The sequence below is a fragment of the Electrona antarctica genome, assembly GCF_951216825.1.
Source record: "Electrona antarctica genome assembly, contig: scaffold_26, whole genome shotgun sequence".
Taxonomy (NCBI): Eukaryota; Metazoa; Chordata; class Actinopteri; order Myctophiformes; family Myctophidae; genus Electrona; species Electrona antarctica.
Genome location: NW_027636995.1, coordinates 3433995 through 3448557, shown reverse-complemented (window position 1 = coordinate 3448557; position 14563 = coordinate 3433995). Strand labels below are relative to the sequence as shown.

Genomic DNA, 14563 nt, shown 5'->3' with positions numbered 1-14563 from the left:
GATCGCCTCATAAAGAACTGTATGAAAAATAAACATATCATCCTGCCGTTTCACTCATTTGGATATGAAGAATCAACTGACACCAGTCAAAACGCTGCTGCTGAAATGATGATAAAAAGGTTATTCTTTTAAAATAACATAGGCCTATGATTATTATCAATACATTAATATTATATCCATTATCCAGCAATATGAAAACAGTGCACCACCTTGACAATATGAAAATATCAGCAGCATGATTATGAACCCTGCTAATCCTGGGGGGGGGGGGGGGGGGGGGGATACGGCAAAAATAGCCGATCTATAAGCAACGCGACGTTCGTGTTGTGAGCTTGTAGATCGGGTACTTTTGGTAAAGAATTACCAAAAGTAGCCGATCTACAAGCTCTGCTCACAATACGGACGTTAACAGAAACAGCAGTCCAATAAATTGCTGCCTACAAAATGAAGTTTTAATGTATTTAGCGCAATTCAATGAAATAATGTTAGATAACATATATGTTTTAATGGCAGGAATTAATTAGTATTAATAAAACATATGTTCGGAGACACAATTAATATGTCTCACATGCATGTACAAAATATATATTTGACTTTAGCACATAAATGACAACCTCACCAACCTTAATCTAAAAACTAATAAAAAAGTCCGCGGTTGTAAAAGTAGTGTCGGCAGCAGGGCCCGAAACCGTGAACCCATGAACGATGGTTTGAAAGGCGGCGTAACAGCCCACTAGACTAACGAGGGAGCTGATAGAATAGGGTTCTGATGCAGCATAGGAGTCAAATAGGCCAGCAGGGCAGCTGTCAGAAAGGGGTTCAGATTAGTAATACTATTGCAAATGAATTGTTTTATTATAAATAAATAAAATAAAACAATTGCAAATAAATGCACAGATCATTTGTCTCGAGATCTGTAGCTTCGAGATCCGCCAGGGAAGAAAAGAGAGGGGAAACGAAAGTTTTAAAAGTACATTTGTGTTGATTTCTTTCGCTGGTTCCATGTTGGAGCGCAATGTGCGCATGCATGCAGAAGCAGCGCACGTGCGCGCAAACGCGTGCATGTGCGCTCAAGGGCGAGCTTGCGCAATGCATTATGGGGCATATTTGCTTCGCTGTGTTTTTGTAGTGACCATCGGATGGTCCCTACAATTCCCGGTGCATTGTGGGATACTTCAGTCCACTACATTAGGGTGCAAAAATGCTCACTACATATTCGGACACTATAACAAAATGGCGGAACCCCAAAGTAGTGCACTATATGGGGCATAGGGAATGAATTCGAACGCAGCCAGAGTCTGTCTTGACTCGGATCAAGGACACTTCCCCCACCAAGTCCACTCGAGTTACTACAATGTAATGAAATAATTTGACCCATATGAGGAGCCCATTCACACTATTAACATTATAATAAGAGAGCTGTCTGGCGCTCAACTTTATACAAAACTATGTTCATGCCTCAATGCTTAAAAGTGCCTCTTTAACACTTGATTTTATCTGCAATCATTCTGCACTCATGTTAATCTAACAGGCAATGACAACAGTGACACCCAGTGGTTTTCACCTGGATTGCACTTAAATCTTTAAGAGCTGTGTGCACCAGTGTCACATGCTGAAAATAGCCGATCTACAAGCTCACAACGTGCGTGTTTGCGGCAAGTTTGTGGCAAGTGTCACTGGTGTGCATTAGTGCTCCACGATTCTTGCTCAAAATAATGTGAATCTCGATGTTCTTCCACAAATTCACGATTCTCATTTTTTTCCCATGAAATTATTTGTTGTCTTTAGTCTGAACATTTACTACATTCAAAATGTGGCACCTGGAGCCAACTACTGTGCCTTTTCAAGAGACAATATGAAAGTGCTTGACTTAAAATCATAAGAGTAACTAAAATGAATTGGACAGCCAGCTAGTGCTGCACGATTATTGCTCAAATTTAGAAATTAGATCTGCTATTTTCAGCATGCAACCAAGTGTAAAATGTATCTATGTATGTACTATATCTGTTTACATTTAGCTTAGTTTTAGTCATCATAGCTTAGTTTTCATTTAGTTTCCATTTAGTATTTGCCAGTGAAAAAAGGTCGCCAAACATTTTGCGTCTTAGTTTTAGTCGACAAAAACAACATTTGTACGTGAAGGTGCTGGGACCTGAGGACGGTGGAGTGTGTATTAATAGTATCTGTATGTGAAGGTGCTGGGACCTGAGGGCGGTGGAGTGTGTATTAATAGTATCTGTATGTGAAGGTGCTGGGACCCGAGGACGGTGGAGTGTGTATTAATAGTATTTGTACGTGAAGGTGCTGGGACCTGAGGACGGTGGAGTGTGTTTTAATAGTATTTGTACGTGAAGGTGCTGGGTCCTGAGGACGGTGGAGTGTGTATTAATAGTATCTGTATGTGAAGGTGCTGGGACCTGAGGGCGGTGGAGTGTGTATTAATAGTATCTGTATGTGAAGGTGCTGGGACCTGAGGGCGGTGGAGTGTGTATTAATAGTATCTGTATGTGAAGGTGCTGGGACCTGAGGGCGGTGGAGTGTGTATTAATAGTATCTGTATGTGAAGGTGCTGGGACCTGAGGGCGGTGGAGTGTGTATTAATAGTATCTGTATGTGAAGGTGCTGGGACCTGAGGACGGTGGAGTGTGTATTAATAGTATCTGTATGTGAAGGTGCTGGGACCTGAGGGCGGTGGAGTGTGTATTAATAGTATCTGTATGTGAAGGTGCTGGGACCTGAGGACGGTGGAGTGTGTATTAATAGTATCTGTATGTGAAGGTGCTGGGACCTGAGGGCGGTGGAGTGTGTATTAATAGTATCTGTATGTGAAGGTGCTGGGACCTGAGGGCGGTGGAGTGTGTATTAATAGTATCTGTATGTGAAGGTGCTGGGACCTGAGGACGGTGGAGTGTGTGTTAATAGTATTTGTACGTGAAGGTGCTGGGACCTGAGGACGGTGGAGTGTGTGTTAATAGTATCTGTATGTGAAGGTGCTGGGACCTGAGGGCGGTGGAGTGTGTATTAATAGTATCTGTATGTGAAGGTGCTGGGACCTGAGGACGGTGGAGTGTGTGTTAATAGTATCTGTACGTGAAGGTGCTGGGACCCGAGGACGGTGGAGTGTGTGTTAATAGTATTTGTACGTGAAGGTGCTGGGACCTGAGGACGGTGGAGTGTGTTTTAATAGTATCTGTATGTGAAGGTGCTGGGACCTGAGGGCGGTGAAGTGTGTGTTAATAGTATCTGTATGTGAAGGTGCTGGGACCCGAGGACGGTGGAGTGTGTATTAATAGTATCTGTATGTGAAGGTGCTGGGACCTGAGGGCGGTGGAGTGTGTATTAATAGTATCTGTATGTGAAGGTGCTGGGACCTGAGGGCGGTGGAGTGTGTGTTAATAGTATCTGTATGTGAAGGTGCTGGGACCTGAGGACGGTGGAGTGTGTGTTAATAGTATCTGTATGTGAAGGTGCTGGGACCTGAGGACGGTGGAGTGTGTGTTAATAGTATCTGTATGTGAAGGTGCTGGGACCTGAGGGCGGTGGAGTGTGTGTTAATAGTATCTGTATGTGAAGGTGCTGGGACCTGAGGGCGGTGGAGTGTGTATTAATAGTATCTGTACGTGAAGGTGCTGGGACCTGAGGACGGTGGAGTGTGTGTTAATAGTATCTGTACGTGAAGGTGCTGGGACCTGAGGACGGTGGAGTGTGTATTAATAGTATCTGTACGTGAAGGTGCTGGGACCTGAGGGCGGTGGAGTGTGTGTTAATAGTATTTGTATGTGAAGGTGCTGGGACCTGAGGACTGTGGAGTGTGTGTTAATAGTATCTGTATGTGAAGGTGCTGGGACCTGAGGACGGTGGAGTGTGTGTTAATAGTATCTGTATGTGAAGGTGCTGGGACCTGAGGACGGTGAAGTGTGTGTTAATAGTATCTGTATGTGAAGGTGCTGGGACCTGAGGACGGTGGAGTGTGTATTAATAGTATCTGTATGTGAAGGTGCTGGGACCTGAGGGCGGTGGAGTGTGTGTTAATAGTATCTGTATGTGAAGGTGCTGGGACCTGAGGACGGTGAAGTGTGTGTTAATAGTATCTGTATGTGAAGGTGCTGGGACCTGAGGACGGTGGAGTGTGTGTTAATAGTATCTGTATGTGAAGGTGCTGGGACCTGAGGACGGTGGAGTGTGTGTTAATAGTATTTGTATGTGAAGGTGCTGGGACCTGAGGACGGTGGAGTGTGTGTTAATAGTATCTGTATGTGAAGGTGCTGGGACCTGAGGACGGTGGAGTGTGTGTTAATAGTATCTGTATGTGAAGGTGCTGGGACCTGAGGACGGTGGAGTGTGTATTAATAGTATCTGTATGTGAAGGTGCTGGGACCTGAGGACGGTGAAGTGTGTGTTAATAGTATCTGTATGTGAAGGTGCTGGGACCTGAGGACTGTGGAGTGTGTGTTAATAGTATCTGTATGTGAAGGTGCTGGGACCTGAGGACGGTGGAGTGTGTGTTAATAGTATATGTATGTGAAGGTGCTGGGACCTGAGGACGGTGGAGTGTGTGTTAATAGTATCTGTATGTGAAGGTGCTGGGACCTGAGGACGGTGGAGTGTGTGTTGCTGCTGTCGGGTCACTCGTCCACCATCACCTGTCTGGACCAACAGGGCGACACGCTGGTCTCTGGTGCCAAGGACTGCAAGGTCAAAGGTCAGCAGCTTGCTTGATTAATAACCCATTTTGACCTGGGAACGATTCTAAAAAGGGTCTTCTATCTAAATCCTGACAGTTTTCGGAAAAACCCATGTTTCTATATGTCAGTGGATGAAAGAGTAAAAGCGGCCATGTCTTCCCGGCACCCCAGAGCTCCTATTTTGAAGGAATCCCGGGGTCGATTGTGTTAAGATGTTTCTCCTCAGTGTGGAACCTCCAGACGGGGAGGTGTCGTGAGGAGCTGAAGTTCAGACACGCCAGCTGTGTCCGATGTGTGAAGATCCACGCGCCACGGGTGTACAGCAGCTGTGACCGAGGGCTCATCAAGACCTGGGACCTCCACCACGGAGCTCTGCTCAGGGTGAGACAGACCTCCACAGTCCACACACACACACACCCACACACACACACACCCACACACACACACACACACACACACACACACACACACACACACAACCTCATTGAGGAACCGTCACATTTGGAACCATTTCTTGATTGATTTAACCCATTTAGGCCTGACCTCGAAATTTAAAAAAAATCTTCTAAATCCTCCAGTTTTCTGAAATAAATATTTTCACGATTTTTAAAAAATAGCAGACCTCTGAGCTTGTAGATCTGATATTTTTCAATAGCTAAATTATAACATAATGTTTAAAACACCAAAAGTGGTTCCCGCCCAAAATGGGTTAATACTTTATTAGTACTGGTTTGTAGTTCTCAACGCTTACGTTACCTACTTTCCCCCCACAGGTGATTGACGTCCACCTGAGGCCAGTAAAGTGCCTGTATGTGGACCAGTGGCACCTTGTGTCTGGAGACAGTGATGGTCAGGTGATGGCCTGGAGCAGCAGCTGTGATGCCAAGCACTGTCTGAACACCTTCATCCACCCAAAGTAAATAGAACCACCTCTTAACCCATTTAGGCCTGACATTTTCTTTTTAAAATGTATTTTTTTTCTGAAAAACCTCATGTTTCTATATCGGTGGTTCTCAATATTCCATGTCCAGGATCCCAAAGATTATATGTAATTGGCCCCCCATGGATGGATGGACCCCCATCTGAAAATATGTTGTTCCAGGGACCCCCCCCCCCCCCCCCCAGAAGCAAAGATTTTAGTTAAAAACTGAAACTCTGAGAGAATGTATATTCAAAGATTTGAGGCACATTTTCACGATTTTTCAAAAATAGCAGACCTACAAGTTTGCCGCGCGCCACTCGGTGGCGCGCTATGAGCTTGTAGATCTGCTATTTTTCAATACCTAAAGCATAACGTAATGCTTTAACCCATTGAGACCTGGAACGCATCCATGTCACGTTAGCGTTAGCGTTTTAAACATTATGTTATAATTTAGCTATTGAAAAATAGCAGATCTACAAGCTCATAGCGCGCCACCGAGTGGCGCGCTATGAACTTGTAGGTCTGCTATTTTTGAAAAATCGTTAAAATGTGCCTCAAATCTTTCCGAAAAGTGTCATGATTTAGAAAACTTATTTTTTTTAATTTCGACGTCAGGCCTGAATGGGTTAAACACCAAAAAGGGTTCAAGTAGCTATAAGCAATAATATGTCAACAGTTTTAACACCCCAAACGCCCGGGGTTATTTAATCCATTAAATCATGGCGCCCAGCGATTTATAGCAGCGGAGCACTTTTACCGACGGACCGGATGTTATCCCGGATGTGGCTGAAGCAGCTAGATGTAGCCAAAACACTCTAGAGGCGATCGACAACAACGGGAGGTATGATTAATTATACCGCGACTAGCGACGGGACCGCGGTGGGCCGTCTAAACACATAATCTTTGCTTAGAATTGGACGGAATGATTTAGATCAAGAGTTGTTAACGTTTTAAGATTTCTGGTCTCGTCGGCTGAACAGGGGGGGGGGGGGGGACATTTTCGATGACGTCCCACTGTTGCGCAACATTGAATGTTGTGCAACAGACGCTCCCAGCCTGTGGAGCGATGCGATCGGTTTTGATATCAATAATCTCCGTCCTTTGAATCAATCTTTGTCCTGGGCGTCGGCATTACTAATTGAATGGGCGAAGAACTTCGTCCGGTTCGCTTAATGACCTTTTTTTTTGTATTCAGACAAAAAAGCAAAAGCAATGAGTAAAACACTCCCAAAAAAATATGTGACACATCTCTGTGACACATCTAGGGGCCACAATCTGCATTTCCTATAGAAGCTTTGTCACTGGTCGGAAAAAAACCCGGTCAAAATTACTAACCAATCAGGAAAACAGGCAATCGACCAATGATAAAGCTTCTAGGAAAATCTTTGAAAGGATATTACGGCCCCTAGATGTGTCACATAGACTACATTCTTTTTGGGAGCGTTTAACCCATTGCTGGCTGTCTGAATACGGAAAAAAAAGGTCATTAAAATGTTGTCATATTATTGCTTATAGCAGCTTTAAGAAAACTGTCTCAACACCTTCAGACACCCAAATTAAGAAGAACAATACTACCACAAGCTATTGTCAAATATATTTGACACTTTTCTGTATATTTTGAAACCGATGAGGTCATTAACCCATCTTTGGCGGGAACCCCTTTTGGTGTTAGCATTATGTTATGCTTTAGCTATTGAAAAATAGCAGATCTACAAGCTCTTAGCGCGCCACCGATTTTTGAAAAATCGAAGAACGACTCACATAGAAACATAGCTTTTTCAGAAAACTGTCAGGATGTAGAAGACATTTTTAGAATCTGATCTCAGGTCAAAATGGGTTACCTAACAGCATTGATAATAAGGATAATGTCATTTTGTTTTTCAGGGAGGTGCGCTGCGTGACGCTGTGCTTCCTGCGCGTCATCACCGGCTGCATGGACGGAAAGGTCCGCATCTTTCACTTCCTCACCGGAGACTGTCTGAGAGTCCTGAAAACATACAGCCCCGTACTGTCACTGCACTGCCACGGCTTCAAGTGAGTCTGTACTGTCTAGTGTCACTGCACTGCCACGGCTTCAAGTGAGTCTGTACTGTCTAGTGTCTACTGTCATTGCACTGCCACGGCTTCAAGTGAGTCTGTACTGTCTAGTGTCACTGCACTGTCACGGCTTCAAGTGTGTCTGTACTGTCACTGCACTGCCACGGCTTCAAGTGAGTCTGTACTGTCTAGTGTCACTGCACTGCCACGGCTTCAAGTGAGTCTGTACTGTCTACTGTCACTGCACTGCCACGGCTTCAAGTGAGTCTGTACTGTCACTGCACTGCCACGGCTTCAAGTGAGTCTGTACTGTCTAGTGTCACTGCACTGCCACTGCTTCAAGTGAGTCTGTACTGTCTAGTGTCACTGCACTGCCACGGCTTCAAGTGAGTCTGTACTGTCTAGTGTCACTGCACTGCCACGGCTTCAAGTGAGTCTGTACTGTCTAGTGTCTATGGCTATGCACTGCCACGGCTTCAAGTGAGTCTGTACTGTCTACTGTCACTGCACTGTCACGGCTTCAAGTGAGTCTGTACTGTCTAGTGTCACTGCACTGTCACGGCTTCAAGTGAGTCTGTACTGTCTACTGTCACTGCACTGTCACGGCTTCAAGTGAGTCTGTACTGTCTACTGTCACTGCACTGCCACGGCTTCAAGTGAGTCCATACTGTCTAGTGTCTATGGCTATGCACTGTCACGGCTTCAAGTGAGTCTGTACTGTCACTGCACTGTCACGGCTTCAAGTGAGTCTGTACTGTCACTGCACTGGCACAGCTTCAAGTGAGTCTGTACTCTGTACTGTCTAGTGTCTATGGATATACTGTCTAGTGTCACTGCACTGTCACGGCTTCAAGTGAGTCTGTACTGTCTAGTGTCACGGCTTCAAGTGAGTCCGTACTTTCTAGTGTCTATGGCTATGCACTGTCACGGCTTCAAGTACAGAGTGTACTGTCACTGCACTGGCACAGCTTCAAGTGAGTCTGTACTGTCACTGCACTGCCACGGCTTCAAGTGAGTCCGTACTGTCACTGCACTGTCACAACTTCAAGTGAGTCCGTACTGTCACTGCACTGTCAGCAATGTTGCCAGATTTTGCGAGAGGAATAATAAACTATAGGTCTATGAAAACAAGCCCAAAATAAGTCAATACTAGGCCAACATGAGCACTTTAAACCATTATGTGTCACACTCATGTGAGGTGAGGGGCACCTTTGGGGGCACCCACTACATCATAGTAAAGATTCCATAGAATTGGCTGCCACATGACGTCACAGGGGGCACAAACAAAAGTAAACATAAAAAGTCCATAGAATTGGCTGCCACATGACGTCAAGGGGGTACACACAAAGCCAGGCGTTGGAGCGGATAGTGCTCCTTCAACAATGGAGCTTAAATAAAGCTTGTAGATAGCCTATTTTCGCTACATGGCAGGATTTCATAGGAAAAGAGAAGGGAACCCGCACACTCATATGCTCCAAAATATGACCAATCTGGTCAAACTCCGAGTTTGACCAGATGAAGAGCCTTGGCTTGAAACGTCGTCAATAAATATACCTTTTGGAGCATATGAGTGTGCGGGTTCCCTTCTCTTTTCCTATGTCACTTTTTGAACCCAGCACCTCCACAAAGTGATGTGCGTATTTTACTATAGTTTCTGTAGGATTTCATAGAAGACATGCTGAGTTATGTGGAATCCAATTCACTGAAATCAGTCGTGGCGACTGAGAATTGTAATCTGTGTGTGTGTGTGTGTGTGTGTGCGTGTGTGTGTGTGTGCGTGTGCGCGCACGCGTGCGTGTCCTCCTCCTCTGCGTCTCCTCAGTGTCCTGGTGAACACGACGTCCAGACTACAGCTCTACCAGTTTGCCAAGGTCCAGTGGGACTACACAGCGTCACCGTACGGGGGTCAGCGCGGCGGGGGCTGCTGCACCCAGTCTGCTGAGGAGAGGTCTGCTGCTTTTGCTTCTCTCAGAATGTCACCGCCGCACCCTGGGGTCTCAGCCCGGGCACGGCCGTGCTCGTCGCCACCAAGCCCGAAGACCTCTGACCTCGGTGTCAAGACAACGGAGAGGCCTCCTCCTCAGCCGACCGGCCGTGTTCGTTTCCTGTCCGGCGGCGGTGTGCGGCGGCGAGAAGTTGGACGTGAGTGTTCTACTGTAATTAACTTTTTTAGGACAATAGTCTCGCGTGGCCCAGACTGTTGTCTCTCGCAATAAGGGCCTTTCTCGGCCCCACCCCTCTCCCATTTGTTTATATTGTGTTTTAGGATCCAAGATGGCTGCAACACCAGGAGGGGGTGGGGTAGGGGTGAGTGGGCGGGGTCGACATATGCCCTTACTGGGCTGCATTCAAGGCACTTGCCTTGTGTCTGACACCTGACTTGTGTCTGAACACAGCTTTGATGGATGTGTTCTGCCCCCCTCCCCCCCATCAAACAAAATGTTTGGTCAAACCATATGGGCTTCCATTGGAAATGCATTGGAGCGGCCATTAAACACAAGACACAAGACAGACACAAGACGGGTGTCTTGAATGTGTGAACGCAGCCCAGTAAGGGCATATGTAATATAAACAAATGCGAGAGGGGTGGGGCCGAGGAAGGCCCTTATTTTCGAATGCTTCCGTCATACAGTCTGGAGAACGGAAGCTCTGATCACGAGTAAAATATAAAGCGGAAGTGAAGCCTCCTCCTCACTTCCGTTTCGCCTTTACAGTCACGCTAATTTATCCTAATATCAATCAAAATCATCTACCGTAAGAATATATAGCTTGCTGCTTAGCAGAAATGGAAATACAATGTGAAGATATTTTAATAGATATTTCCATGAACGGAAATGGCAGCTAAAAAATAAAAATAAATCCAAAATGGTGAGAATAGCAGACCTACAAACTCACAACGCATAGTGATATGAAGCGTTGTGATCTTGTAGATCTGATCAATTACTAATCAAGTATTTTTATGGAATTATCGATTGTCTTTTTGAGTGGTGCTAGCCACTCCTGTAGACAGCAATGTGTGTCCCTATGTCTACGTACGTACGTGTCTGTCTCTGTGTCTGTCTCGGCACGGAAAGCTGAAACAACACCACTGGATTAGGGTTGTCCCGATCGGATCGGGTTATCGGAAATCGGGGGCCGATCACGTCGTTTTCAAATGATCGGAATCGGATCGGGAGCCAAAAAACGTGATCGGGACATCCCTAGTATCAATATTATATCCATATCATGATATTAGACTGGAAATTGTCTGTGATTGTGATATTGTACTATTGTGATATGGCATAAATGTTTTCTATAAAATATAAATATCGGATCGGGGAAAACAATCTAATGATCGGGACACCCCTGGCACTGTTGCGCAGCCACACACACACACACAAACACACACACACACACACACACACACACACACACACACACACACACACACACACACACACACACACACACACACACACAGAGGCCTGGGAGGAGAGCTTGTACAGTACCACTCAGTTCAGACGTGTCCGTTTTTTTAATATTAAGCAAATGGTTTGTCTTTTATAAGCGAATCGTTCGATTAACTGTTGCAACCTTAATAGTTGTAACAATACCAACTTTTTTCAGAACCAAACGGGATGCTTCACGTGCACATTTTGGGAACAGAATGTCACCCTGTTGATTTGTTTTTAATAACTAAAGTGTTGTCTCTTTCCACAAGTAACCCAGAGGCCCGTGTCTAGCAGCTCCAAGTGGCACAAGGCCTACATCAGCCTGGGGCCACGATTAGTGACGAGGCCTCCCTCTGCCCTCTCTCCTGGGAGGCCTGGGAGGTGGAGGAGCCAGCAGGAGTCCCTGCCACGGAGCAACAGGACCAGCCACACACCACCCTCTGCCCTCTCTCCTGGGAGGCCTGGGAGGTGGAGGAGCCAGCAGGAGTCCCTGCCACGGAGCAACAGGACCAGCCACACACCACCCTGCACCACCATCAGCTCAGGTAGGCCTCCCTCTGCCCTCTCTCCTGGGAGGCCTGGGAGGTGGAGGAGCCAGCAGGAGTCCCTGCCACGGAGCAACAGGACCAGCCACACACCACCCTGCACCACCATCAGCTCAGGTAGGCAACTTCAACATCCCACTACCAGAATCACAATATAGGGTCCACGTGGTGTCTGGTTGCTATAGGGCCGAGTTTACCAGTTGTTTTTGGCAGCAAATTTTGATTTTAGTTTTAGTCATAGTGTCTTCAATAGTTTTCATTCAGTTTTAGTCACCTGGAATGTTTTAGCGACTAAATACCATAGGCTTTTCGTTGACTAAATCTACAGTTGATTTAGTCGACTAAAATGTATTTTGGTGGGCCTTGATGGCGTCGTAATGACGTTTTTACACTTGCTGAAAATAGCCGATCTACAAGCTCACAACGCGTCGCGCAGCAACGTGTTGTGAGCTTGTAGATCTGCTATTTTCAGCATGCAACCAAGTGTAAAATGACTTATACTGGATCTCTTGTCCACTAGTCCCTTTCTAACATTTTAGTCTAGTTTTTATTTGTTGATGCAATTGTCAGCATATTTAGTCTTAGTTTTAGTCATCATTGCTTAGTTTTCATTTAGTTTGTAAATGAGCTTGTAGGTCTGCTATTTTTGAAAAATCGTGAAAATGTGCCTCAAATCTTTGAATATATATTATTACAGAGTGAACATTTTAACTAATTATATATCATTTTAGGGGTCCTTGACATGAAATATTGAGCACCACTGATACAGAAACATAAGTTTTTTTTTGACGTCAGGCCTAAATGGGTTAAAGTAGCAAAAATAGACGATCTACAAGCTCACACTGTTGTACAAACGAGAGGTTTCTGCCAAATGGTGACCATAAGAAAAAGAGACAAACCTAACCGTCTGAACTCAGGGCAGACGCCACAAGAGGTCGTCGCGAACCTCTTAACCACTTCAGAAATCTGCACTGTGCCTCCTTTTCACAGCCAGAGGACAAGGAGGAGGAGGAGAGCTCAGTCGTCACGCCTCCTCCACGGCGCTCGAGCGGGCGAAGGCGCGAGGTCCTCACCGCAAGGAGCTGACCACCCCGCAGATCGCCCTCAGGGTCAACGCCGTCCGCCAGGGCCAGCTGATGGACGAGGCGGGCCTCAACATGGAGCTCAACGGCAGGCTGCGAGTCGCCTGGGGCTCCCCCCCTCCGCCGCCGCCGCCGCCTCCGGACCCACCAGAGACGACCACGCCCAATCAGAACGCCCCGCGCGCCCTGCAGAAACCGCCAAGATCCTTCAGTACGGGCTGCAACTATGAATTATTTCCTTTTTTACGATTATTTATATGGATTACTTTAGTATCAATTATTATTTTCATTAACCCATTTCGAGGACGATTCTACAAATGTCTTCTAAATCATGACACCAATCATAAAACCAATCATAAAACACCAAAATGGGTTCCTGCCCAAAATGGGTTAAATGATCGATTATCGAATATTTACATTTTAAATAATCAGTTGAATCAATGACTTTGATTAAGCGTTGCGCCCTCCCCTATCCATATACTGTAGGTGAAAGCGCGAGAAGCACATCATCGCGTGGCACGGGAGTCCCTTCAACCACCGGCCCTCATGTCCTCCGAGCTACGTCACGCCCTCGCACCGGAGGAGGGGACGCGGGTCTCCGAGAACACCGTCCTCCTCCTACCCCTCCCCGGAGTCCTCCCCGCTCAAACTGGGAGGAGACGCGGCCTCGCACACAGCCCGCGGCCAGGAAGGTGGGCCTTCTGGACCCGTTGAGGGAGCAGGGAGGAGGGTTCATGCTCCTCACCGACGTCCAGTTGGAGGAATACATCCTCTCACATGCAGGAACACTGTGACACTGTGAAAAGAGGAGTTAACGGGCAATTATGGGCACTGTATTTTGCCCGTAAACCTCAAGTTTAGCAGCATATACAGTTAATATATGGTAAATATACAGGTGTGATGGTACAATTCGGGAGTTTACCGGAGTTTGTTGGAAAGTTTCCTGTAATATACACATCCGTATTCCATGCTTGTTGTGCAGTGTGAGCACACACAGAGGCCCCTTTTCCACCAGTTGGTTCCCAATGGGAACCGGTTCAGTTCTTTGTGGTTCTTAGTCCATGAGCCAGAGCTCCAAAATTGGAACGTTAATTATGAATTGAGTGGCCAAAACCTATTATTAGATTGTTGTTATCACCATGAAACTTCCCCAGTTGATTACTTACACGAAGACAACGATTTAGTGTGTTACAAAACTTTACATTTTTAAATATGCAAATGGGGATTTCAATGCAAATAAAAAGTACACAAACCTGTGGACTGGCGCCCTCTACTGACAGTGACGTCAGGACTTCGGTGCTCTATACCATTATACACACACACACACACACACACACACACACACACACACACACACACACACACACGCATGTATGCATATATTACATAAATTATACTGTTTAGACTGATGCTAAGTTATTGGTTTACTTTTATATGATCCTACCTAGATCACTGTTTCTATGAATTTGATGTAGTATGTAATTACCTTGTGTTGTTCTTGCTTACTTAAATCACGCTGGATTTAGAGCACCTGCTAAATTTGCCTAAATTGTGAATTGTTGTGAGCTCGGCTGTTTTGGGTGTGACAGCAGTGCAAGTATGAATGAAGCCTGAATCTATGTTCTTTAACAATAAAATAACCATTTTCTTTCTTTCGAGAACCAGGAAACAGTCTGAACGCAGTAAGCAGATCTGAATCAGATTCCATGTGTCTTTTGGTTGTTCAAATCTGATTGGGCTGCCAGTCCGAACACACACAGCTGTCGGGCCAAAAGATCCGATTTGAGAAATAAATCAGATTTGAATTTGATTTGAATAACCTGGGCACCATTTCATTTCGGGTATATGATCCGGTCGGGAG

General features: G+C 45.8%; 1 protein-coding gene across 2 annotated transcripts in view; it reads left to right on the top strand.

Moving 5' to 3' along the window:
* The window catches only part of LOC306919535 (F-box and WD repeat domain containing protein 10B-like), a 42548-nt gene extending 28296 nt beyond the window's left edge, over window positions 1–14252 (top strand). For both annotated transcript variants that reach the window (XM_079532298.1, XM_079532299.1), the window contains 8 exons: window positions 4581–4702; window positions 4912–5066; window positions 5459–5601; window positions 7492–7641; window positions 9467–9786; window positions 11345–11737; window positions 12611–12913; window positions 13189–14252. In XM_079532298.1, coding sequence (XP_079388424.1) covers window positions 4581–4702; window positions 4912–5066; window positions 5459–5601; window positions 7492–7641; window positions 9467–9786; window positions 11345–11737; window positions 12611–12913; window positions 13189–13496 — 1894 coding nt within the window. In that variant the 3' untranslated portion in view covers window positions 13497–14252. The remainder of the gene's footprint in view (window positions 1–4580; window positions 4703–4911; window positions 5067–5458; window positions 5602–7491; window positions 7642–9466; window positions 9787–11344; window positions 11738–12610; window positions 12914–13188) is intronic.
* Window positions 14253–14563: the final 311 nt, after the last annotated feature.